Source organism: Amphiura filiformis, chromosome 1, assembly GCF_039555335.1.
Source record: "Amphiura filiformis chromosome 1, Afil_fr2py, whole genome shotgun sequence".
NCBI classification, from domain to species: Eukaryota; Metazoa; Echinodermata; class Ophiuroidea; order Amphilepidida; family Amphiuridae; genus Amphiura; species Amphiura filiformis.
The window spans coordinates 63,795,603-63,823,553 of record NC_092628.1 but is presented as its reverse complement, the minus strand read 5'-3'; the positions used below and the strand labels follow the sequence as shown (position 1 = coordinate 63,823,553).

At 35.2% G+C, this 27,951-nt stretch overlaps 1 protein-coding gene across 1 annotated transcript in view; it reads right to left on the bottom strand.

The window, feature by feature from the left end:
- Positions 1–10: 10 nt before the first annotated feature.
- The window catches only part of LOC140150758 (phosphorylase b kinase gamma catalytic chain, skeletal muscle/heart isoform-like), a 40,747-nt gene continuing 12,806 nt past the window's right edge, over positions 11–27,951 (bottom strand). The window contains 7 exon segments of the mRNA XM_072172863.1: positions 11–1,030; positions 1,032–1,169; positions 7,442–7,516; positions 9,550–9,678; positions 10,375–10,495; positions 25,899–26,022; positions 26,778–26,868. Of these exon segments, the coding sequence (XP_072028964.1) occupies positions 797–1,030; positions 1,032–1,169; positions 7,442–7,516; positions 9,550–9,678; positions 10,375–10,495; positions 25,899–26,022; positions 26,778–26,868 (912 nt within the window). The 3' untranslated portion in view covers positions 11–796.

The window sequence follows — 27,951 nt, the reverse complement described above, 5'->3', positions numbered from 1 at the left end:
AAAATGAAAATTTTTTGATATCAGAAAGACATTCTTCGTATTCAGAATGCAATTCGATATGTCTGATGTGCTCTCATGTCCCACAAAAAATACTGTCAAAATGCTCATTCCAGATCCGTTAATAGAATAGCTTACAAGTGAAAATGTGACGCTCACTTCAATTGTGTGTTACTGCATTTGGGTTCGTATAGATGCCTCCCGTATCCTTATTAAGGCAGCTTTTGGTCTTATCACTTGCACAGCATGTTAGAACACAAAAAAATCAAACAAAAAGCAAGGTTCTAAGGTTTTATAATTTAGGGAATCACTGACAGTACCTCAACTGCATCAGGCAAGTAAAACTATTCTTCTACAAACATGAAGTTTATGCCATGAACAGGTCAGTGGTATGAAATATGCCTGCAACTTAAAAGGTCTGGGTTTGAAAACAATTATTATATTAAGGATCATAAGAAATTTATCGTTCATACCCCTCTTGAATTTAGAGTACTGTTCTTTCTTATCCCTAGTATATCCGAGAAAGCAACATTCCTTTATAGGTATAAGGTATTTACAACACAGAATTTGTAATTTTGAATTCCATTGCACGTAATTAAGGATACTGAAGAGTGAGTTGACTACACTGGAGCTGCTTTGTTGTAAACAAAAGGGCTTGGTTGATATGATGGCTCACAAGCAGGAAAATGATCATCACACAGATGACGCTGGTTTCATCCACATCCTATAGCAGCGTATTGAGTATTCATTTCAGTTGGGTAACACACACACACAGTGGGTCAAAGTTCGAAGCATATAGCTAGTACCAATGGCAATCCACTTTTATTGTTGGACTATCTAGATTTTGACCTTCATCTTTGAACCGTGAAAACGGTAAATCACCTAGAGTAAACGAAGAATCCAGACCCTCCAGCCCAGTGTTAGATTCAGTATTGATCAGACTCAAATGGGCCTGCTTCATTTCAACTTTCTGAGAGTTCTCAAAGAGAGCGGCTCGGTTCTGCCCTTCTCCTTTCTTGACCCAGTGACCGTGAGATGCCAAACGCAAGACTGTCGATGACCTTCCTGATTGCTTTATGCTGGTATGGACTTTTTATGCTTGCTTCTATATTGATGGGTCGTTGATTTAAGCCTTGTAGCCTTCTGATGCCTTGTATTGCACAAACAGCCGCCTGAAATATAAACAGGAATTGAGACAAATATGAAATGCAAAGCCATTATTTTATTATATTCTAGAACACCAGTTAATGTTTCCTTCAACTTCCTTGACATAGGCAACAATAAAACATGTTAATAGGATGAACAATTGACATAAACATGGTCACATTACACACAGGTAGTCAATGATAAACAAGTAGTCCAAGAACATATACCATTAACAGGTATTGACAAATTACAACAATACAAGTCAATATAAACACAAATAATCATACATATATGCAAGGTATCACCTATATAATTATGCCTTTGATATGGTTTTGTTACATTTAGGTAATATATTAGTTGTCAAGATCCAAGTTGAGTTTGCAGAGTGTCAGATGTAGTCCTTTGATAATGCAAAATTTCCAAGTCGGAAATGTCTGGAAACAACTTTCAAAATCCAGGAAAACAATCTTTACTGACTCTGCATTTGTTGCAGTGTTAAAGGACTACATTGGACCCAGAATTAATTTATTGGCCTAATGGTTGAATTTATAGCACCATCTTCTTGGACCTTGACTTGATTTTTTTGTATTCATTTGAGGCAGCAATCTTAACTTATATATAAACTTGAAGATAAAGGCCGAATTAGTAAGTTACCAAGCTAGGTGAGGATATGGTACAGGAAACTCTTCAATACTTCAGTGTCCTTGCTTGATGATCGAAAATCTTGACAATGGGTGCACATGTAATTCTTAGACCATATCAATGAAGCCTGCTCATGAATTTATCATACTAGTAAGTCAGTCCATACAGAAGAAGCAATCTTGTGAAGTTGAATTAATACTTCATCGCTAAGTGACGAGCGATTGGTTTCTAGCCAATGAGGTAGCATGTTTTTTGTTGCGTTGTGAAAAGCACGCTACCTCATTGGTCAAATACCAATCACTACCTATTTTGATTCAGTACTTGAGTAAAGGGATTTTGATCCTCTGAAGTAATAACCATGCAACTGACCCACAATATATTCCTTCATTTGAGATCAAAAAACAAGATTTAAGATGCATTTGTTGAGCTAAACTGATCATACTGACATCACTTTGATTGGTTTGTTAGCCTATAATTAAGTTGCTGTCATTGCAGACGTAGCCAATCACAGAGGGAACTGATATGATCAGTTTGACTTAGTAGGTTATACATGCTTAGCTAATAGTTTATATATTTGACCAAAGAAAATGCACTTTGCTCCTAATGGGCAGTAATAGTATCCTGATCACACACCTTGGTTGCTCATGCAACTCATTCTGGGACATGCAGAAAGATGATGCATACATAGTTATAGATACAGTTAGCTCTGGATCAAGTACTAGATTTTTACTGCCCATAAAGAAACAAAAGACAGAAAATTATATAATATAAAGTTCTGAACTGGACACTATTCATAAATAAATTCGCTTACGTGCAAACAAAGTGGACTTAACGCCACTAAATGTGACATTTTGGGGCTAATTGAATGGTTTAAGTTTTTAAAAATGGCCTCTTGGTTAATTTTTCATTTTAATTTGGACTTTTATATTCCCCCCAATATACCTATATTTGTCTCAGCCCCAAAAGAGAACCTTTTTGTCACTTTAGGCATGCATGTACATCACCCCGCACCCCTTTCTACTGGTCTGTTCATGAGTCCCATGTATGGGGTTATTTAAATGTCATATGCATGCATTTGTTGAAGATAGCTGATCAACTTGCTCCCTAACTGACTTACTGTGCACCTTGTTTAAATCCCCTTTGTATCAATCTGTCCCTATGTCAATATCATGTCTATCTATGAGTATCAAAAGCAGATGTGCATCTCTGCAGTTGACAGATAAGTTCAATGAAGCTGGATGAAAAATGTGCAAGTTACTTAGTATTTCATTTAGAGTTTCATCCTCTGATTTCAGGTCTGTATAATTTGATACACTAATCAGTAATTTGTTGCTTGAACAAAATAATGCTATTGGATGGAATCTCACAAAAGTTAAAGACTTAAATTATAATTAATGGCAATATAGGTCTCAACTGCTGTGCATAACACATGCCTTGATGAAACTGATTATCCTGAACCCTGGTTCATGCTAGCAATACATACAATAAAAACCTCTCATGTTATAATTCCTTTCTGTTTATATTCAAGTTATGACTGACAGCTTTTTTCGTTTGTTTGCATATGGTTTACGATCAGTTTACAGGACTTCAGAACACCACAGCGGACAGAGTAACATTGGACACAGGTTCTGTTTAGCAGACGTTGATTAAATACACATGCATGCACATAAAGTGAGTAATCTCTCACACAGGCCCATCTAAAACAATGTTTAATAGTCTTTATGACAGATCACAGCAATCAAACAGCACACCGTATGTAGTAAGTTATACATTATCCCCAAATGAAAGAGAATAATTAATGTGGATGGTGACTGATGGCACTGCTGCTGTGCTATGACTTGATGAGTGGCTGTGAAGGTAAAATATCCATTAGTAATATGCATGGTTCATGGTTGCATAGGTTTATTGGGTGTGTCATGCAAGTCAAATCTGGGTCATGTGGAGTAAGAGAGAAAGAACGACTGAAAAGATAACAGAATGATCAGAGTATCAATAGAAAAGTATGCCCAGATTTTGATCATAGGTCTTAGTTCCATTTAAATAATTTTATACTCCAAAACAGGCCTCAAAATAGATTTCACAACTTGTTTCAGTTTTTGTTCTCTTCATAATTGGCAAAATAAAAAAGAGACTTGTAACATTCGAATTGATATAGAATGGAGTACGCACAGTTAGGCGTAGCACTTAGTTTTGCATTATGTAATATGTGTTCACGTTAGCGCAAGGTGAAAAGTTATGGATGCGCAGTAAAGAAAACCAAATTTTCGCCAATTATAAGCTGTTGAGATGTAAGGGTGCACAGCTGTTTGGGACACTGAATATGAGGTGCAACATAATGTATAACTATTTTGCACCAAACTCAGGAAGTAACATCACAATTTTGCACCACTTTAGAAATTGTGTTAACATTTGCTATTTTGCACCACTTTAGAAATTGTGTTAACATTTGCTATGTATTAACATTTGCTTTGCTATACTATAGTTCCTTTCGTTTGAGGCCTGAACATAAGTAGACATTGGTATATAATCATTTGTGGTTTTCAGCAAAATTTGTTAAAGGAATGGTAATCATTATCACTAATGGTATTCACAAAAGTCAAGTATCTCAAATCGGAAAAGGAACACATGTTTTAAGGGTTGAATTCATCCATCAAGTGGTTATGTTATGGAGAATACAGAATTCTTCACCCCTCATGTAAATACTATGGTAAGTCTAGTTATACAGAACTACCTTCACTATCTCTGGCTAAGAGTAAACGAAAGAGTCTGCATCATGTCATATCTCAAAAGGCTGCCTTGTGTGATTTTTATTATCATTGTTGTATTTCATATTGTTATTTTATATTTCAGCATGCTTCTTTCTTTAATGAATGGACATGAAATTATAATGTTGTGATAATACCTCAAAATTGATAAGTAAAGTTAATTTTACAGTGTATCTCATCACACTTAGATGACAATAATATCAAAAAAAATCACACAAGGCAGCCTTTTGAGACACGGCAGTGTGATGCAGACAAAGAGATGTGCTAAGTGATACAAGTTAGATTGTTCTACAAAGAGACCAGACTGAAATTGATCTGGACAACGTGGATCTGCTGCTAACCCTGTACTACTGATTCCAGAAAAATACAGCACTAATTTTTTTTAATTAAAAAAATATATCTTGTTTTGCCAAATGAAACATAGCTAAATCTTAATCCTTTAGTTTTAACTAGCAATAAAAGTCAAATTTTAATATATTTTTGCATTTTGATGGAATTAACATGTTAGCAGCTCCATTTGAAACTCTTTCTCAGAGGGTATATAAAAATCAACTGGAGCTGCCTAATGTGTTCATTCCATTTGAAATTCATACTCCCCCTGTGGCAAATATTTCCAAAATCTTCCACAGGGGTAGTGTGAATCAGTTTTAAATGGAATAGCCCAATACACTGAAGAGTTATCAAACTTCTCAGTGTTATCAATAACATGTCTGTATATTGAAAGAGACAATTTGGCTACAGCAGAGAATCCAGATCAGTTTGTTATCTGAAAAAACTCCTAGTAGAACACGCCAGAAATCATCAGTTGGATATTGAAACAGTAGTAACTGACTGTAATCCATGCTAGGAGTGGTTTAGTAAAGCATACACTATTCAGCTATAACCACCACCTTTTGCAAACAGGATCTTATGCAATGTACCAAAACCAACAACTTGAACTTGACTGTAAGAAAATATTGCATAATTCTCAACTCCAGTTTGTTACTTATTTTTGATTTCTACAGGGTGGTCCAAATTCATGATACTTGTAAGTTTAACATGTAAAATAGTATGGATAACCGTACATGTATAATGGTGTAAAGCAAGTGATTCAACAGTGGGGGAAAGGAATTTGTAGATATTATGAGCTTTCCTGGTGTTCAGACTAGCCCACTATATTCAATTTACTTTTTTTTTTAATTCAAACTCTGTACAAGGAGACTTTTGATTAAAAACAATGTGACCACACTGTAAGCACTATATACCACCATGGATGTGTGAAAAGAATATAGTGGTCAACCAATAATTTTTCATTGTCCACAAATTAAATTTCATCAGCTTTTTACATGTTTTGGCTAGTTGTAGACACAGTGGTGAGCAACATTCTCACACATAAACACAATGATGTTGACAAATTCAAGCAGCCATCTTCACAAAATATGTGTTATAACCCTCACATTATGGGATAAAGGTCAATCAAGTATTTTTCCATGTTCTTGGATTGTGACTTTCAATTGTAACCAGTATGTAGGTCTGTACCTCATTTTGATATTACACCACTATGCGAATGGAGACATTGAAATGTAAATATCCACTGCTCAGTGCCAGAAGTGGGTAACTGCCATGTGTAGAATATACTGTGTGTAAATTGCCAAATGTTCACATGACAGCTATTGCACTTACCCACTTCTAGCATAGAGCAGTTGATATGGTGTCTGTGTTAGCATATGGACATTGATGTTGTGAATGTGCTTTGCATATACATGTATGGATGCCAAAGTGTAGGGAGGGGAGTCATCAGATCTCATGTTCAACCACTTTCATTGTCATTTATTTGTCAAACCTAGCTCTTTCAGCCGATATGCCGCTCAATTCAGACTATTTTAGTAGAATTTTTCAAAACAACATTAACATTGTCATTCATTCAGTAGCCTTCATGTAACGGAACTCTTGTACTATACTGAGTATTGAAGTCATATGTTATGACACAGTAAAGTACCATGGTCAGCACCATGAAACCAGAAAAAAGAATGCAGTGTCGGATCCAGATATTTTTTGAGTAGTGTACTTTTATCATATGAAATCAGACTTTCACAAAGCGATGAAAATGGACGAACAAGAAGTCTCTGAATAAGTTCATCAGGACTGACATAATTATAATTACATGTCAAATTATTTCATACAAGTCTAGAAATTTACTCATGTTTCATCTGCCATGTGGAAAATGTCATCAGTAATAGCGATAATCTAGAGTACACCTCCTCTAGTGATCCTCCTACTCATCCCCAGAGTGGGCTGTTCCTTGCACTAGCTGATCATATAAGTGACTCAGTAAGTTCTTGCTTGATAATGTTGCCCCCCGTCTCTTTTTGATCCATATTGCTTCTCTGATCCACTGGGTTTGTTTACATGAGAGCAGGAGGAATGCCAGAAGAGATGCAGTAGCTAGATCAGCACATTACTGATGAAATCCTCTGCACAGACGATGAAATGTTTATTACATAAGTAATTACAATTTCTTGAATTGTAAGACACGATCTAACTTTTAATTATAAAATCAGCAGGTTTGACAAATGAACAATATAATGAACGATTTTCATGACATGAAAATTACAGCAATCAGGAGTTCAATTTAGCCTAAATTAATCTTCCTACAAATTGAAATGTAATCAAGACATGATTAGTAACGATATCATAATTATCATCTTTGTATTATACTTTGCCTGCTGAATACAATGTTGATGGTACATATACTACAATTACATGAGGGATTTTTTCAATGCATTTTGCACACCGCATGCTGCATGTGTTGGAGCTGTAGCAGGGTAATTGTATATTCAGCAATGAGGGCATACTTGTACATTATGTATGTGTGTCTACTAAACAAGACAAGATACCAATTGTGTACCAACCGGGAATCTTCCTGGGACCTTTATGCTTTCGACGACTAGCTCAGGTTCTTTGGGGGTTTCAGGTTCTGGCGGTGTCTGTACATATGAGGAGAAAAGGAAAGTTATCATGCACTGTATGCTGCCATACTATATTTGAAGATGAAAAAATGAAAGACAAATGAACAACTATTTAACCCCTTTGCAGAAGTATTGTGTTAGCTAATGAAATAAAATACGAATAAATATAAATAAATAAAGTTTTCAAAAGTTGGTGTTAAGCATTAAACAAACATAGACCACTGCATCGAATGATATATCTTATTTTTCGCAAAAATAAAAACAAGTATCGTTCATGTTAATTCAAAGGCTAATATTCAATCATTTTGGTGCAATTTGTTCACTTCAGCAACCAGGCATTTTCAGAAAACAGGGTTTTGTGTTCAAAGCATTTCATAACCTGCTAGTGGCTGCTATGTACATTATGCAACAGAAAAAGCAAATAATAAAAAATAAACTGCCAATATGGTGGTAAGAAATTGATAGATTTATGCACAATTTTGTGGTCATATGAGTGCAGCATATATTTCATTTGAGCACACTAAGATGCCTTCCATTAAAATTACTCATGCATAATTTCATCATTCTATGTTTTGTAAATGACATGCTGTTCAAAGCATGGCCTAAAACTCAAGTCTTGTTATTACACCAGAGACAACTAATATTGAATAGCTTAGTTTCATCCGCATAAATTAATCAGCTATCAAGAAATGAAGCAAAAAATGCATAACAAAATTAGAACAAAATAAAATTAGTGCATAGATGTTAAATGTTTGCGTGGGCAAAAGAAAGGAAGACCAACATAGTTCATATTAACAAAAATACAAAGGCAATATTCATGACTCACAAACATAGGAAAACAAACTATAATGTGGTCATGCGAGAGATGAAAAGTATTCCTCTGTTCAAGTTCTGTTTTAATTATTGTAACAATAATTTTCTTGTCAAATATACCCCAAGCAAAAATGTTGTTGATCAAATTTGAATTTTACAAGTAAAGATGTATCAAAATAAAAACTAAAGTACTGGATTGGTAAGGTTGTGAGATACCAAGTAATTATACCCCCCCAAAAAAAAAAAAAAATAGGTAATCATAGGTCTACTAGGAATACATGATTTTTGAGGCAAAGATATGCACCTCAATTTTATTTAGATTAGACTGAGCCAAAATTCATTTATACTGAGCCAAAATATGTGATTTGTGCCACAAATAATGCAATTGCGTATTTGTAGCAGCCCTAGGTAATCATATTTGTAAGTCATATAAAATTAAAATAATTTTTTTGCCAAATTTTTTGCCAATTACAAGCGCTTGTGAAATTAACTTCTAAACATCATGAGGTATCCTTCGTTCCTTTTTCTTATGACATGTGACAATCAACCACAAACCCAGTGCTTATTCAGAGATATTGACCAATATGAGGCTTACAAAAACAGGAATTTAAAGAGCTAAGTTGGCTTTTGAGCACTTCTTTCTTACGCAATTATGACAAGTGATATATTATTTTAAAGTCTGTTTTAAAGATATTTCAACTGTTTATAATTAAAGAAACTCAAAATTGCATCTTTACACTGGGTTCGTTGTGGATGGTCACAAATGATAGGAAGTTGCTGCTAAATACAGTATCATACTGTATTTAGCAGCAACATACTGTATGTTTTCACATTAGAAAATTGGATCTTTTTTACGAAAAATGACATGTATATTTATGTGTTCATGAATACTGCCTCTGACTATAAGATGAGAAGATATACTCAGGCGGTGAGTGGCATGATAGAGCCGGCAACTTGTGAAACCGCCCGGCCGTATGGCATTTTCCATATACTCGGTTATAGTTTTGTGGGGTTCATTATCGAACCCCAACGGTTGTAGCTTGTATTTATATTATTTATTAACATAGGCCTATTTGTTTGTATTTACTGAAATTTACTGAATTTAGAGAATGCACATCATTCACCACCTGGATATACTTGTTAGTGGAATGTCTATATATGTACTGATGTCATGACAACTACCAATGGTCGCCATTTCAATGATATTCACAATTCATAGTGGTGTGGGTGATCTTTACCTTAAATCTTCTCGTAGGGCTGGATTTCTTTTGTTCTTCTTCTTGCTCAGAAGTTTCAAAGAAACGATGATCTAAGGCTTGTGTTGCTGTTAGTCGCACTGCTGGATCCACTACCAACAATTTGGAGATCTGTAGAATCAAATAAAATACAATTACTAATGTAAAAAAAGTTTGTCTCTCAAACAAGTTTGTGAAAGTTGTCCAAGCGTGAAGCCTATGTTTAACTTTTCAATGCACATGGTCTAGGTCGTACTCTCCTCACTGGCACTTCTGATTTCTTAATATTGATACACTGAATTTCCATAACATCCTCGCTGCCCCCTCTGTATAAATTTCCTCAGAAATGTGCCCTATTTCCATCTGCATTCACCCAAATACATTGAATACCTCCTCTGGATATGAATGGTTAATTTCCTTTGTTACCCATTTCCATAATCTAACATCAACACATTCCTCTTATTTATTGAACAATCATGTGAATTCCTCAAAAGTCTGCACAACCGGTGTCTTGAGATTTGCTCTCTTCCATTCAGTAGCTGCCTCACAGCCCTCGCCTATTACCTTGTTATCTTTTGCTGAGAGATGTTTCCCTCGTCGTCATCTTCTACCTCACTCCTCTGCTACTTCTTCTTTCCTCCTTCCTCTCTCCTTTTCTTTTTCTTCTCCCTTGCTCTTTTTTCCTCTTTCTTTCTTTCTTTCTTCTCAAGGCATCATTTCCTCAATTTTGACTTTCATTTCCTAGGAGCGGTGCGCCCCGCTCCCGCACAATTTGCATCCCTGTGTACTTGTTCCACTGCAGTCTTCAATCCTTCCTCTGTTACTTACTAAATCCTTGGGTGAGTCTGATATATCATCCCATTCTGGACCAAATGTGTAGGCTCCCTCCATAATATGCCGTAACATGATGACCTGACGACGATGCCAAAATGGTGGACAACCAACCAATCTGTACAAATATAGAGATAAATAAGGTTGAATGATATGTAACAGTCTCCATTTATCAGGGTTGGCGCGATTTAAATCACGATTTAAATCAAATGATTTTTTTTTTTAATCACTGATTTAAATCAACTTTTTCAGTTTTTACCGTTTTTGATAAATTTAAGTTAATTTCTTTTCTTGAATTGACTGCTTTACTTCATTTGTAATGCTTCTACACCTTTTGGATACAATAAAATACCTCTATGATGCCATTTTATCTATTGCTAAAAAATCATTTTCAAGGTGCAGAATTCAACAGGTTTTTCCCCATGATTTTACCAAATTTTGTTTTTGAAATTTTCACATCTGAAAACATGTTTTGATTTTTTGTAAATACCTGATAGGATTGTGCATATGTCTAGCATTCCACTGGTCTCTTTAGACTTTATCATGGGGTATAGTAGTTCTTGGGATTAAAAAAATCAAACAAATCGATTTAAATTAAAAAAATCCGATTTAAATCAAATAAATCGATTTTTTTGGATTTTTTAAAAAAAATAAAAAAAATCATCAACCCTGCCATTTATATTATATAAGAGATATATTTTTGGGCATATTGAGCTCTGGAAATTAAAGAAAAAGCTTGTAATGAAATTATCATTATTTAATGTTTAAATAATATATACTAGAATCCCACATTTCGTAACTGAAGGCCAATTCAGTGATTTGCTCATCCAGATGATTGTAAAAATCATCAGAATTTAGATTTTGGCACCTTTGTTAGTGTCACAGATGTGCAAACATAGCCTGCTAGTGGTTAAGCCAAAGCCATGTTATAAAGATAAAATAAGACATTTAACATGAATCTGTAATTCCTCTATTTGAATGGGGCTTCAACTTCAATGTCAATACTGCTGTTTCCTTGTTTTTTGCCAATTTTTTCATTTCAAAACTACCTAATGACAATTTTAATGACTTATCCTTCAGTTTTAAGCTATCATTGAGTTTGTTTATAAATTTAACAATTGAATACCTGAGTGGAAGAAGGGCCCAACTCCATCAAAACTGTTTTTGAGATATTAAGAAAAAACTTAATATTTGGAAAAGTTTTATAGACAGAACGTTTTCATCTTCAGGGGACCTTTAATACATGAACATACAATAGTACATACATGCGAAATTATATTTGATGTTTCCATGGCAGCGGTACAGGTCTTATTACGAGTTGGAGTTGGGCCCTTCTTCCACTAATATACTGCAAGTGCCAGTTCTGTGTTATAAATAGCTACATAAATTACGTAATCACCATTAATTGCACAAGTAGAACTCATGTAATATGTTAGCAAGAAAATTTATTGTAGTGAAAAGCAGATTTCATGGATGAACAAAATTCCTCTTTAACCCTATATTTGTGGAAGAAGGGCCCAACTCCATGGAGTTGGGCCTTTCTTCCATGAAAACCATGATTAAGTGTACGTGAAAGACTATTTAGAGAGTGGATTTTGGCTCATCTTTCACACACAAGGAAGATCAGTCTGCTGGCAACAAAATGCTGGGTCTAACTCATTTTTGTAAAAAATTGGAGTTGGGCCCTTCTTCCACTCAGGTATTCAATTATGTTAATTTTGATAATAAAATATTTGTTTTCCAAAATTTACAATGTCTACTCCTAGTACAAGTCTCTCGAAGTGATTGTCACAGTATACAAGAAACACAATAAAAACACATGTTTTTTGGCCCGTACTTCCCAAAATTAGCCAAATATTAAAATGTGTCTTTCATTGCCAGTTAGAACTACCTATAAATAAGGATTAAGATTTAGCTGTCCCTTACCAAACATTCTGGTTAATTTAGCCTGAATCTAAACAGAAATTATTGTAAGACCAATGAATTAACCAGAATATCAATTTCTGGTTAACAATATATACGTTTCATTTGGCAAAACAGGATAATATTTTTTCAAAAAATTAGAGCTGTATTTTTCTGGAATAGAGAGTAGGTTAACTGGGAATACTGTAGTGGAAATACCCTGTCTGCAGTTACATACACATGTACTGTGTGTGGGTGTACTGGATTGATGGGAGGGGTCTGAAATTTTGCTACCTGCATGCTTTTGTTAGTACCCTTCATCTGAGATCCTCTGTTTAGTGCCCTACTACATCCATTGGCAATAATGGGGATTTATAAATCCCTTGTTTATATTAAGGGATCTGGAATGAGCATTTTGAGCGTTTCGACAGTATTTTTTGTGGGACATGAGAGCACATCAGAGATATCGAATTGCATTCTGAATACGAAGAATCTCTTTCTGATATCAAATAATTTTCATTTCTTGAAATTCACGATATAATACAAATTTTATGACAAATTATTAAAATTTGATATTTTTCACATTTTGATATATAACAGTCCTCGAAGTAAATTTTATAAATCTACTGATATATTCTTAAAGTGTATGTAGCTGGGAGGAAAAGCCGACGATCAATTGAAAATGTTGACCTTTCATATTGAAGATATGGATTTGTTTCCCAAAAAACCCTAATTCTTTTTGGTGTTTTGGGGAAAAAATCCATATCTTCAATACGAAATGTCAAAATTTTCAATTGATCGTCAGCTTTTCGTCCCACCTACATACACTTGAAGTATAAATCATCAGATTTATAAAATTTACTTCTAGTACTGTTAAATATCAAAAATATCAATTTTTAATCATTTGCCATAAAATGTGTATTACATTGCAAATTTCAAAAATTCAAAATTATTTGGTATCAGAAGGACATTCTTCGTATTCAGAATGCAATTCGCTATGTCTGATGTACTCTAATGTCCCACAATAAATACTGTCCAAAGGTTCATACCCCACCCCTTAAGAAACTGAGAAACTGTTAAAAAACCCTTTTCAGGATGACAAATGAAAGAAAAAAATTCTGGAATTTCCAAATTAGGATCAGTAATTGTTAAAACCTTTTACAAAATGTTTAAGATTAGGGTCAGTCAGGGAAGGACAAGCAAACAATATACATATTTTTGCTTTATTAAGTTCAACTTCCCCATGAAATACCTGGGGAAATACCCCTTTGCTGTTTAAAATTGTGTGTGGGTATTGGACCTTGCAACTTGTACCTGCCCTGCTATGCATGAGACAATACAGAATATTAGTATTGGGACTGTCCACCATTAATCACTCTTATTGAATCCAAACCAGGCATGATAAAACTTCTGCTTCTGGGTGTTGAACAAAGCTACCTGCCTACTGGAGTATAAAGTGCATATCGTTGACCCTGGAACTTTATTATTGATTGTCATTGTGATAATTTCTTAGGGCGTTTTCAAGTTGAATGCAGACAATATAGACTCGGACGTCATCACCTTAAGTCATTGTGAAAACTTGAATTGGAATTCCCCTTGAAATTCCTGTTTGCCCCCCGCTATTATCTGTGATTAACTTGAACCTTTCAAATTGCATCAGCCGTTGGGACTTTCCACCGCTGCCAAAGATTATATATTGAACTGCAAGCAACTCATGTACAGTTGTGAAATTCTACTGTAGAAGGAACTGCACGCATAAAGCCATTTTTGGTTTTAATTTTCTAAACTGTATTACAAGAAGTGCATAAACCATACATGTAGAGTAGTGGCAACTGCATCGGATGGGTACCAGGAAGAACACACATTTTGACAGTCAAAGTTCCTACATAAACAAGAATTGGAGTTGAAAGGCTGGCAAAACTGTTAGAGGACACTGCTATTGTATGCTTCTATACTAAATCAAGGCGGAAGCACACTTTTTTTACACACTAGATACGTTGGAACTGTGATTCAGTTTAATGTTTTAAGAAAAAAGATCAAATGTATAAGATTTTGTTTTTTCATTGACGTCACAATTCGACAGGTGATAGTAATAGCAGCCGGTTTAAGTGGATTGCATAGTTATTAGTCTCAATGCATGCGGTGTAGTATCAAGACTTTGCAGTTTGCAGAAATTACCTAAAAACAATATCTGTTCATTGTTTATTACTTGGTTTTGCCGGAAGTGTGGAAATTTACTTCGAATTTTTTCAACATATATAATCATATTGGAGTGAGTACACCACCTTAAGATCCGGATATAGCTAAGAAAAGTCACTGCATGGGATGTTAAAGATAGAAATGTAAGCATCAAAGGAATAATTGGTTTGCAATGGTAAGAAAATAAACTGTAATTGACACTATATTGAACTCAACCAATTGTTTCCCCAATTTATTTTGTTTGTGATTCTGACAGTTTTCATGATGGCACACAGATTGTATTTGTACCTTCTCCTGTTTTCACTTGCAATGATCTGTTTCAATTCAGCGTCATCTAAAGTGAGTGATGCCAATGATGCTATAAGATGCAGAAATCAACATTTCATTCTTTCGTGGAATGATACACTTACAATTCAGACGTATAAGAACGAAACATGTGACTTTATGGCGTCTTCTAGTAACTACGGAATTACTGTTAATGTTCTTTGGTTGTCCTCTCAGTCCACCCTTGACTACTTTACCCTGGAAGAATCGGGAGCAGAATGCTTAAATCAATCTTTTGGTTGGATTGGATTTACGTCACCAGAACCATGCGCGATAATTCTTAATTGCAGTACAGTTCATGTCAATATGAGATTGTCATCTATTTTGGAAATACGGGAGAGCAGTAACATCGTATCAACAAGCAACTTTGACTATACCAAATGGTTTGGTGTAGACAACCTTGGTGCATCTGAGAACTTCAAGTTTCACCAGTGTAAAAATGTTCATATTGTTGATGAGATTTATCAAATGTCATATTCTGAAATTCCATATTTCATAGTACAAATGCTAAGCCCATCCCTCACGATAACATTAGAAGGTGATCCATACTTCAAATCAGATGAGCTACCTGGATGTGACCTTGACCTTCCAGATGATATACTTCTAGCTGAATTCCCGGAATGTCCTAATGGCTGCTTCTGTACCGTACGCTTACAGGTGTTCTTTATTGACTGTCCAGATGTGTATGTCAGCAAGAACATTCTTTTAGTAGGCAGATCTACTTTTATTCTTGCGAACTCATCTGCAATAGATATCTCTGCAAGACAACTTACTCAAATTGAACCTCAATGCTTCCTCAATCGATCAGATGTTATCATTTTATTGTTGAGCCAGAATAAGATGAAAACAATCGGACCTGGTACTTTTGAAGGTTTAGAAAACATTCATACACTGGACTTGTCTTTCAACCAAATCTCCAGTGTAGAAGCTGGTTCGTTTTCACATTTGTACAAATTAAAACGATTACTGTTAAATGTAAATAAGCTAGAGTATATTTCGCATAGTTGGTTAGATGGTTTAGTCAATGTACAGGTACTATATTTAGGTGGAAATACTATTAAGGAAGTAGAACCAGATATATTTTCACAGATGCAAACGTTAAAGGTCTTGTCCCTAACTGATTGCCATTTATCTCAATTGGGAAACCTTCCAAATGAACTCTTGTTGTTGGATATTGCATCAAATATTTTCCCAAACTTCCCCACAAATCTGCCAAAGACTTTAACCCATTTATCCATAGATAACAGCCATCTCTCCTTTCTGAACCAAACAATAGTGTACGATAAATCTACCTTGATATCACTAGTCCTATCACACAACAACTTATCTTTTATTCCAAGCGACTTATTCAGTCATTCTTTAAAACGCCTTTACTTGAATTCTAATACTTTGGAGGAATTACAAATAGACCTTTTTTATATGTTAATGAAGTTAGAGATATTGAATATATCTAATAACAGTATCAAATCACTACAATCAGGTGTATTCACAGATCTCCATCAATTGCAAGAGCTTGACATGTTTGAGAACAAACTCAATGTAATACAAAGTGACCTTTTCAAGAGTTTGACCAAGTTAGAAATATTACAATTGAGTAATAATAGCATTGAATCATTACCATCAGGTGTATTCAAAGATCTTCATCAATTGCAAGGGCTTTACCTGTATGAGAACAAACTCAATGTGATACAAAGTGACCTTTTCAACAGTTTAATAAAGCTAGAGATATTAAATCTGAAACAAAATAACATTGAATCATTACCATCCGGTGTATTCCAAGATCTTCATAAATTGCAACAGCTTGGGCTGCACAACAACAAACTCCGAGTGATACAAAGTGACCTTTTCAACAATTTGACCAAGTTAGAAATATTACAATTGAGTAATAATAGCATTGAATCATTACCATCAGGTGTATTCAGAGATCTTCATCAATTGCAAGAGCTTTGGCTGCCCAACAACAAACTCAGCGTGATACAAAGTGACCTTTTCAACAATTTGACCAAGTTAGAAATATTACAATTGACTAACAATAGCATTGAATCATTACCATCAAATGTATTCCAAGATCTTCATCAATTGCGACAGCTTTGGCTATACGAAAACAAACTCAAGGTGATACAAAGTGACCTCTTCAATAGTTTAATAAAGCTTGAGATATTAAATCTGGCAAGAAATAACATTGAATCATTACCATCAGGTGTATTCAGAGATCTTCATCAATTGCAAAAGCTTTGGCTATACGAAAACAAACTCAAGGTGATACAAAGTGACCTTTTCAACAGTTTGACAAAGATAGAGATATTACAATTGAGTAACAATAGCATTGAATCATTACCATCAGGTGTATTCAGAGATCTTCATCAACTGCAAGGGCTTTACCTGTATCGCAACAAACTCAATGTGATACATAGTGACCTTTTCAATAGCTTAATAAAACTGGAGATATTAAATCTGGCAAGAAATAGCATTGAATCATTACCATCAGGTGTATTCAGAGATCTTTATCAATTGCAAAGGCTTTACCTGCATGTCAACAAACTCAATGTGATACAACAAGATCTTTTCAATAGTTTGACAAAGCTAGAGATGTTAAATATGCGTGAAAATTACATTGACTCATTACCATCAGGTGTATTCAAAGATCTTCGTCAATTGCAAGAGCTTTATCTGCTTGACAATAAACTCAATGTGATACAAAGTGACCTTTTCAATAATTTGATAAAGCTAGAGATATTAAATCTGCATGCAAATTGCATTGACTCATTACCATCAGGTGTATTCAGAGATCTTCATCAATTGCAAGAGCTTTACCTGCATGTCAATGAACTCAATGTGATACATAAAGAGCTTTTCAATAGTTTGACAAAGCTAGAGATATTAAATATGTGTAATAATAGCATTGAATCATTACCATCAGGTGTATTCCGAGATCTTAATCAATTGCGAGAGCTTTGGGTGTGTGACAACAAACTCAGTGTGATACAAAGTGACCTTTTCAACAATTTGACCAAGTTAGAAATATTACAATTGAGTAATAATAGCATTGAATCATTATCATCAGGTGTATTCAAAAATCTTAATCAATTGCAAGGGCTTTTGCTGTATGGCAACAAACTCAGTGTGATACAAAGTGACCATTTAAATAGTTTGACAAAGCTAGAGATATTATATTTGCATAATAATAGCATTGAATCATTACCATCAGGTGTATTCAGAGATCTTCATCAATTGCGTCAGCTTGACCTGTTTGACAACAAACTCAATGTGATACAAAGTGACCTCTTTAGTGGGTTGACAAAGTTAGAGAGATTAGTACTGGATTCCAATAAAATTGAATCATTACCTTCAGATCTTTTTAAAGACCTCAAAACCTTAAAGGAACTCGATCTCTATGACAACAGGTTGACTGAAATACCAAAAGATATTTTCCACCAATTTAATGGAATGCCTCTAGAGATTTTAAACATCTATTCAAACAAACTGGTCAGACTTTATCCATATCAATTTGCAAATTTGACAGATTTAAAAGTTCTGGGCCTATCCAATAATGAATTGGAACAAATTCACATTAAAGCACTGTCTGGTTTAAACAACATGAAATATCTAAACCTTGGATATAATAATCTAAATAAAATAACAAAAAAATCTTTTATGGGATTGAGCCTTCAAAACAATAGTTATATCAGAGTTGACAGCCCAGCCATGTGTTGTTTTCTTGAAAAAACAAGTCAGTCTCAATGTATTCCACGAAACAAGAAATCTCCTTACTTAACATGTAAGCAGCTCCTCCCATCTACAGCAGTTAAATGTTGTACATGGATTTTTGGCTTTTGTGCTTTGTTTGCAAACATTGTTGTGTTCATTTGGGGATGTGAGAAAATTAAGTCTAAATCAGCACATGAAAAGCAAGTGAAACAAGTTGTTTTTATCACCAATTTAGCTCTGGCAGACTTACTTATGGGTGTGTATTTGTTAGTTATTGCATCTGTCGATCAATACTATAGTGAGTATTTTCCTTCATTCGCTAAACATTGGAGAAACAGTGCATTTTGTAAATTTACAGGATTTTTATCAGTCTTATCAAGTGAAGCATCCCTTCTCTTTTTAAGCCTTATAGCTGTAGATAGACTTTGGGCATTTCGAAAAATATTTATAACACAAAAGCTATTTGGGAAAATGACACAGGTATTGATGACAACATTTGCATGGGTTACTGCACTTGCTTTAAGCATTGTAACAATTTTTTTACAAGATGATAAATTGTATCAATTTTCAGATGTGTGTATTGGGTTACCGTTGGCTAAAACTAAAATATATGAGAAAACCTATAAAAACATTTCAACATCTTTTAACTTTGACAGGCAAGATGACCATCTTCAGTTACCAATATTTACAGAAATTGGCTCAAAACTAGAAAACTATTTCTCAATTGGACTTTTCCTTGGCCTTAACTTTCTGTTGTGTTTGTTGATTGCAATATGTTACATACTCTTATTTATGTACATTTGTAAATCAGGATTCTCCTTGCTTAAAACTGATTTGAAAATGGCCATTAAAATGGGGGCAGTCGCATTGACTGACCTAATGTGTTGGCTTCCCATTGTCTTTTTGGGTATACTAGCACAGACCGGGGTAAAAGAACTCCCACCTGAATGGTTTCCATGGATAACAGCATTTATTTTACCAATTAATTCTGTACTAAATCCATTTCTGTATGCTACTGTAGATCGTGTATCAAATCATTTTGTAGATCGATTAATACCAAATTGTTACAATGAAATGGAGACAATGCTGTAGTCCATTTCATTTACTGTATAAGTGGAATATTTTGTGCTACATTTATTTTTCCATTCCAAACGATCCTGCAAAAATAAAAACATGCCCATGTTATTTTATGTTCAGGTCAAGATGAGAGTTCTGAAAATCAAGAATTTAAAAATAAGTCATAGTATTTCAAAATCAGCAAAGCGCAACTATAGAAAAATTATTTAATTAATTTGTGTACATCATGGAACATTCAACTACGCTTGTTACTCTGTGACTAATCATGCTAATACACAAGCATACAACGCTACTCTATGCGTCCATAAAGCGAGGTTATCTGCGTACAACAGCTTACTACACACAGCCACGCAAAGAGTATGTCCATGATGTATACAAATTAAATAATTTTTCTATAGTTACACCCACAAAAATGACCACTTGTACAGTATGTCATATATTTCTTTCATCCTAATGACTTTTCAAAATCAATGTAGCTGCATTAAATGTATCTTAGAAGTTCCCTGCTATTTCTAAATGGTTTAAAAAGTACTTTGCAAAAGAAAAATGGAAAGTGCAATTTGTAAAACAGCAATAAATGTAATATAAAGATAAAATAAATGGTATCAAAAACACAAGGTAAGATGAAATCTTACAAAACTCAATGACTCTTCTCTTCAGCTCAGTTTCTATGCATTGGGTCACCTCAAGTTAAGTAGTGACGTGGGTGCGTATTTTACTGCCAATGCCAGTATCGAATCTTGTGCATATGGTAATTGCGCAGAGCCTACATGCATGTGTACACAGGAGGTTTGTCGGCATGCTTGCAGCACAAACGCGAATTGCATCACTACCGAGCTTGAGGTGAGCCGGCAAAGAATATAGCATAAACAAGTCAATTGTCTGTATGCAACAATGGGTCAAAATGTACAATGTAATAAAAATTTGTTTTCAGAAAAACATGATGCACACAAAATTGTATTTAAGTTTTTTCTTTTCCATTACAATAACTTCAATAACATCATAATATGTTGTATTTTGAATTTATTTTACTGACATAATTTTGTATCCGTTTATGTATGATTTTACTTTGTACATTTGATGTATACAATATAATTTTGAACATTGTTATTGTTAAGGCCAGAGTAATGGAAGACACATTCATCCACGACCGAATTTGAGATTTCTTGATATTTATCAACACTAAGATGTATTCTTTCACTTGAAACTGATAAAATACAACTTGCTTATATTTATTCGTATTTTTGCTTGATTTATTTCACTCTTTTCAACTCTAAAAAGTCACATGGCTCAAGACAGCTTAGTAAATTGGCGGAAATAATGAGTCAGAAATGCGCGAATGCGAAATATTGTGATTACGCTAAGCAGCGATTCGCGTCACAGGTGAAGCGGCGCAAGTCTGCGCAGTATGTCAAACGCATTCAAGGCGCATTCGGTATGTTGTTAACGCCAGCAAATGTGGTGTAAACAAAACAAATATTTGCAGTCAAAATGCCACTTAGATTTTTTAATTATTTTGAATTTTGGCGCACTGAAAGCAGATATTATAGATTCATTGGTGTAAAAAGATGCATATTTAGACCATGCACCATATACAGCTTTAACAAGTGTGAAAGTCTTACCGCTTTTAAAATTTAAGGACGTTTTGTGCATAATTTTGACAATTTTTTACTAAAACGTCGATTTCTCAGAGTTCACTTTTGACAATATTGCGCGATTTTTGTGACAAGATAACTCGAAAAATATGCAAGCAAAGGGTAAACTTTTTGCACTATCCTTTAGAGTTCATCAAAGTCTAGGGAAGGTTTTTTCATTTTTTCAAAATATTTGTTTTAAACAAAAATATACACCATTATGTGCAATTTTTAGCTTAATAGAGTGACAAAATGGCTTTTTTCACATGTTTTTTCAATATTTCAAAAAAGAGACGAATTTCAAAAAAAAAAAAACCTTCCCCAAGCTCATGTCTCTTCTTCATGAAAAGCTAACTGAATTATTTTTACTGCGAACGGATTTTTTTCTAAGTTGTCACAAAAAAATTGGGGTAAAAAAGTGAATTTTTGTGATTTTTTCAAAAACTTGAGATTTTTGAACAAATCTGACGTCACCATTGGATTCCTTGACTCATTTCCTTTCCAAAAATGTATAGTTTTATATACTTTGGACATACAATTCAGAAATAATGAAGCTCGAAAAGGTCCATGCTCTCTCCCATTACTCTGCCCTTAAGTAACTTTGTATGAGGTACTATTAGGAAATCAGTACTTGTCATTGAAGGAGATTGTCTACCCTCTCTAAAAATAAATAAAATAAATAAATAATAACAATAAAAATTGTCATGTTTTATTTCCACTTTTGTACTTGCATCCACCGAAGATAATATGTTTCCTAGTTGCCTGTCTGTCATTCCATCCATGGTTGCGAGAGCAATTTCTTGGAACTGGTATGGCATATAGTGATGTGATTTGGTGGAGGAGTGGCAATTGGTGGTCTTCAAATTTTACTAGGTTTTTTCACAAAATATGCTGATTTGGTAGCTCATTTGAATTTAAATCAAATCTCTGTTTGTTATTCATTCATCCAACCATCCATTTGGAACCAGTACAGTATAATAGTGATGTGACTTAGTGGAGGGGTAGCAATTGGTTGTCTTCAAATTCCATTAGATTTTTATCACAAAATATGCAAATTTGGTATCTCAATTGCATAAATCAAAACTTGTGAGCCTGATTTCTTAGAACTGTAAGGCATATGGTAGCGAAACCTGGTGGAATGAGGCATATAGAACTCTCCTCACCAGATGACATTTTACAAGGTTTGACTACCCCAGCAATCTCTCCCCTGGGGTCCTCTCTCTTATTTTCCCTCTATATGGTGATTCTCATTTAATTTTGTTAGTATTTTTGTCCCGACCCTGGTAAAATGACAATGGAAGCGAAACCTGCTATAACAAAGCATACGGACCTCTTCACCTATTTATAACTAGAATTATGTGGTTCGTAATTAAGGTGGCTCCCACACATAGGTGTTTGTAAATTAATACAAATAATATGCAATATGCAAATAAGCTCATTAATATTCATAAATTTGTAAATAACATGACACAAAACTATACAGCACATCAGGCCACCATTTCCAATCCACATACCAAGTTTGATATAATATTGATGGCTACAAGATGATACCATAACATATCGGATGAGTCACAAAATATATTTGTATGACTAATCCGATATGTTATGGTATCATGCGAAATAAGCCATCCAATATTATCATTATTAGGTTTTCTTAACTCCTAATAACTCTGAAAACATAATAATGAAGTTGATCAGCCTTTGCGATTAAACTGCAGAGTGGATTAATGAAAATGTATGCCAAAATAGGCAAATTAGCTTATTAACATTCATAAATATGCAAATAACATGACAAAAAACTATACAGGCTATATCAGGCTAACATATCCAATCACCAAACCAAATATGAAGTTGATCGGTTATTGGGTTTAAGCTGCAGAGTGGATTAATATAGGCAAAATAATTATGCAAATAAGCTCATTAATATACATTAATATGCAAATAACATGACACAAAACTATACAACACATCAGGCTAACATATCCAATCACCAAACCAAATATGAAGTTGATCGGTTATTGCTTTAAGCTGCACAGTGGATTAAGGAATTTGTTTCCGCCCGGACAGCCAAACAAACAAACAAGGAAACAAAGAAAGAAACAACCATCTGGATGATAACATAAGCCCCACACATGTGTGGGGCCACAAATTCTACAGCTGCTGGTGAAATCACTCTGGTTAAAATGATGTATGGCAAGGTGGAGGCATTGCGGCCAAAGCTTTGCGTCAAGAACCGTGCGAATCGAGAACCACAAAATTCTAGTTCTATAGTTTCCTCCACACAACATATGTTGTTGTGGGGCCAAATATGGATGATGTATGATAATAAACTAAGAACATTCCTTTGTGGGATGAACAGACTATACATATGTACAACATTGTCTAATAAATGTCATCTTAATCTACTAATTTACCTGCACATAGTTCCCTCCATATTATGCTATATATTAATCCTGTTGCCTTGTTATGATGGTATCTTACTTCGCATAACGCATCCTATATTCTGAATAAATTTCCTGACCTAGTCATGCCAGACATATGATAATCAGTGATGTCATTATTGACCAAATTCACAACTAATTATATTAATCACAGAATGTATTCATTTAAATGGGTTTCAGGTCATGGCCTTACCGAGTATCAGAGATAAGGCATAATCTAAACCAATTCTAATTATCACCTACTGTACACTGGATTATGACACACACATACATAGACATCCCAACAAACATGGGCCTTATTGATGCAATCAAGCCTATTGAGTCCTTTGTCAAAATGTAATTCAGCTACTTAATTATCATATTTCGTCCTGAAAATCTATTCTGGTTGAGAACCTCTGGCCCTGCTATTCAATAACAAGTTACATCGCTATACCCCATATGGATCTCCAGATTTTGGGAAAAAGCAAAACCTACCCAAAATGGAACACACATACATCTGGATATACACCACTTTACCCCCCGCTTTATGGCTAAAGCCAGGGTATAACATGTTTTTTTCACAAAAACCCACCCAACCATGCATGCAGCATTACACACGCACATAACTGGAGTCTTTTTCCAACAGCAATTTCTAAAACCCTGTGGATTGGTTTAGTGTCTCCACAATCATCTCCATAAGGTTGTTCATAGTCTAATTTAGTAGACCCTTTTACTTAAACATCCCTGCAATCTGGCCTTCCCCCTCTGACCATGGAAACATCACCTATCCTGGTCTGATCCAACAGCTAAATAAACGTTCAACGTTGGTGGCTCAATACAGCATCCTGCCACTAACATACAAACTTCATTTCAGTGGTTCTTATCTACAATCACGGAGCAGCGGGGCACTCTGGTTAAGGTCTTTGCATTTAGTGCGAGAGGTCCCGGGTTCGATTCCCCGCAGGACCTAAAAAAAATAATCTCCGCTCTCCCTGTGGTTCATCTGGTAATGGCGGGGCAGATGATCCATGATAAAAAGACCTTGTTTACAGGCGGTTCCGATCAGGGTAACGCCCAATTGTCGGTTACACTTGCCTGTCCTGTAAAAATACCCCGACCAGCTATTTACGGCGACCCCCTTCGTTCACCAGGTCACTTGTATCTGGCCGAAGTTTCGTCAGTGTTATCTCCTAGATTTCAGCTGTTAATGCCTAGATATGCCCAACATAAAAAAAATATTAAAAAATCCAACCTCAAATATCCGGACCTCTTTTATACGGATCTCTCTGTTATATTGATGTGTGAATTAACATGTTTTTAATGCTTTGACACCTTAATTTCATGTCTTGAAGCTTCCAGAATATGTTGCATAAAATGTCCCTCAATAGAGGCCGTCAGCGTGACGTCATATGCCGCCATCTTGTGGGTACACGCTGTGATGGTCGTTCGATCTCCATGCGTGAGCAGCAAAATCACCGCGTTGAGGCGCGATAACAGATGCGTGGCACGCTGCGCCTTGCGCGTAGTGTCCGACGCATGAACACACAGATCATTTGTACCCACAAGATGGCGAAAGGCTGACGGCCTCTATTCCCAAATCCGGGAGGGGGGGGGGTCACCCAAGGTTCACAGTGTACACATGCGTGACCAGAGATTTTCAAAACATACCCTAAACAGGATTTGCCCTTGTGAGCAAAAGACACCCCTTAAACAGGAATTTAATGCAGTTTTCCAACAACTTTTACCCACCAAACAGGATTGTACCTGAAAGCAGGATTTTTTCTGAAAGGTACCACCTTTACAGGTTTTTAATAAAATAAACCCTAGTAGTACATGTTTTTGTTTATAATTGTCAGGGAATCCTCTAAAACAGTCAATTCGAGGAAACACGGCCAGGGAAACACACTTTGCAAAATAGCGGGATCATTAAAATGACCCCCTAAACGCACCAACTAGAAGTTTAAAAACAACCCTTTTTTGAAAACAGGCATTTTTGACCTCCTAAACAGGATTCACGCCCATTCTCTGAAAAGTACCCTTAATTCGCATTTAAGGGCCTCAACTATACCATCTTTTAGTGTTTAGTGTTATTACCCCATGTTGAGAATCTCTTGTTGTTCCAATTTTGGCACTTGGGTCATTCAATAGAGAATTATCAGTAATTCATTTATACAGATTGATCACATATCCGGCCAATGCTTGGACCTATCAAGGCTGGATAAAAGAGGTTGGACTGTATGTTCCTATTACTACTCACAGTGTGAACATGATAACTCCAAGTGCCCATAGATCTACTTCCTTGGAATAGCCTGCCACATTGTCAATCTCCATGTTACACTTCAATGCTTCAGGGGAGAGATACCCTGGTGTACCACACAACTCTGAGAAAGAAACAAAACATTATGTTCATTGGTTTCAAGAATTTGGTCTAACAGCAAAAGGAAGTGTAATACAAATAACTCCCAAACTTTTTGAATTTTAAGAGAAAGAAAGGAGGTGGAAAGAAAGAGGGATAGATAGCATAGATAAATTGTAGACGAACTGTTTGTTCTACAAATGCCAAACCATGGTATAACTACACATACTTTTCTGCAATGCTACAAAGTACAAGTATACTGAGAGTGTTATCACAAAAACATCTGTCTCATTCACACTGTCACACACAGGTCTATATGGTGAACATCCAATCAGCTCAATTAGATAAATAACATCACCAGAGAAGTGCATCGCTCAACAACAAAGGCAGGCTACAGCTACAATAATCTACAGTAGGACAACTGCAAGCTAAAGTATCCTACGTGACCTGGGGTCCATTGCACTAAACTTGAACCCTTCGTAACTCAAGTAACAGTTTGTAAAGTTATGAATACCGAATACTAGACGTAACTTTACAAAGGGTTAATGTATCAAATCCCTATTACTTACGAAGGATACCGTTCGTAAGTAAGTGAAATGGAATTTAACGACTCAACGTAAGTTTTGAGGCTTACGAAGCTTCATAAAGTTTAGTGAAATGGACCCCTGATTATGTCATCATGCGAACACACATATATGGGCACAGAAAGCGTAGCCGGTACGGCAGTACTCCCCCATTGCAGGCTATCCCAATTTGCATGTTTGTACTTGCTATTCTTACCTGTTAGAAGCTCTCCATCTTGCAATACCCTAGCCATACCAAAATCTGATATCTTCACATTTAAGTTCTCATCTAGTAGAATATTTTCAGGCTGCAAACAAAACATTTAAAATTCATTAATTCTCTGGAATTAGGACATTTAATATTCTTTCTTCCCAATACTGGTCCCATGCGGAGCAAAGGCAGTTTATTTTGAACCTTTTGAATCTATTTATATGCTTTGATACATTTTGTGTACGTTTTAGCTATATATGTTGTCTAGACATGAGATCATGGGTTCCAATCTCAATAAATGAATTACCCCTGGGAAATTAGTTTGTAATTTCTTGGTCAATTTGAGGGAATGAATATTGTGACCCTAATGTTAAGTATATGAGCGTATTTCGTATAGCGAATACCGTATACTTCTATGTGATCGCAGCCTTATGGTCATTTATACCCTAAACCTAAACATTGTTGGTAACCCACACTTTAGAAAGGGTGGGTTTGAGAGATCCACAAAATGCTTAAAAGGGTGGGTTTGAAAAATTTCTGGTTAAAATGTGTGTCTAAATATAAAGGGTGGTCACTGATAAAAAGGGTGGGTTTAGAAGTCAACAATTGCAATCTCAAAGCTTACATTAATTTCCGACTGAATGACAATAAATGAAACAAAAAAAACATTGAAATCCCATTCTGTAGTGTTTGGTCATCTAAAACTTCAATATGTTATTCTCTTTGGATGCAAATCTGCACCTCCTGGACCACCATAACCACTTATCTATGATTAGTAACCACGCTTAATGGGTGGGTTTCTGAGTTTTGGTATAAAGGGTATAAAATAAAAAGGGTGGGTTTGAAATAAAAAGTGTGAGTTTGTATCACCACTGCCAACTATGCTAAATCCTTCAAATCATTAGGCACAATAAAGGTGAAGAATGGGCAGGTCAATTAATAAAAGCATCAATACAGCTCAATACAATATAGAACTCTGAACAAGTTATAATTTGCAGGCAAAAAATGAGTATCACAAATGACACTCTTCTATATGCTGTAAGATGAGACATTTGTCTGACTGGACATGTGTAAAACATACCTTCTTCTTTTTGGTTGATGTACTTGCTTTTTTGAGAACTCCAATGATGTTGTGGAACATTTCATTACTGAGTTCAAACTGAGCAATACTATAGCCAAC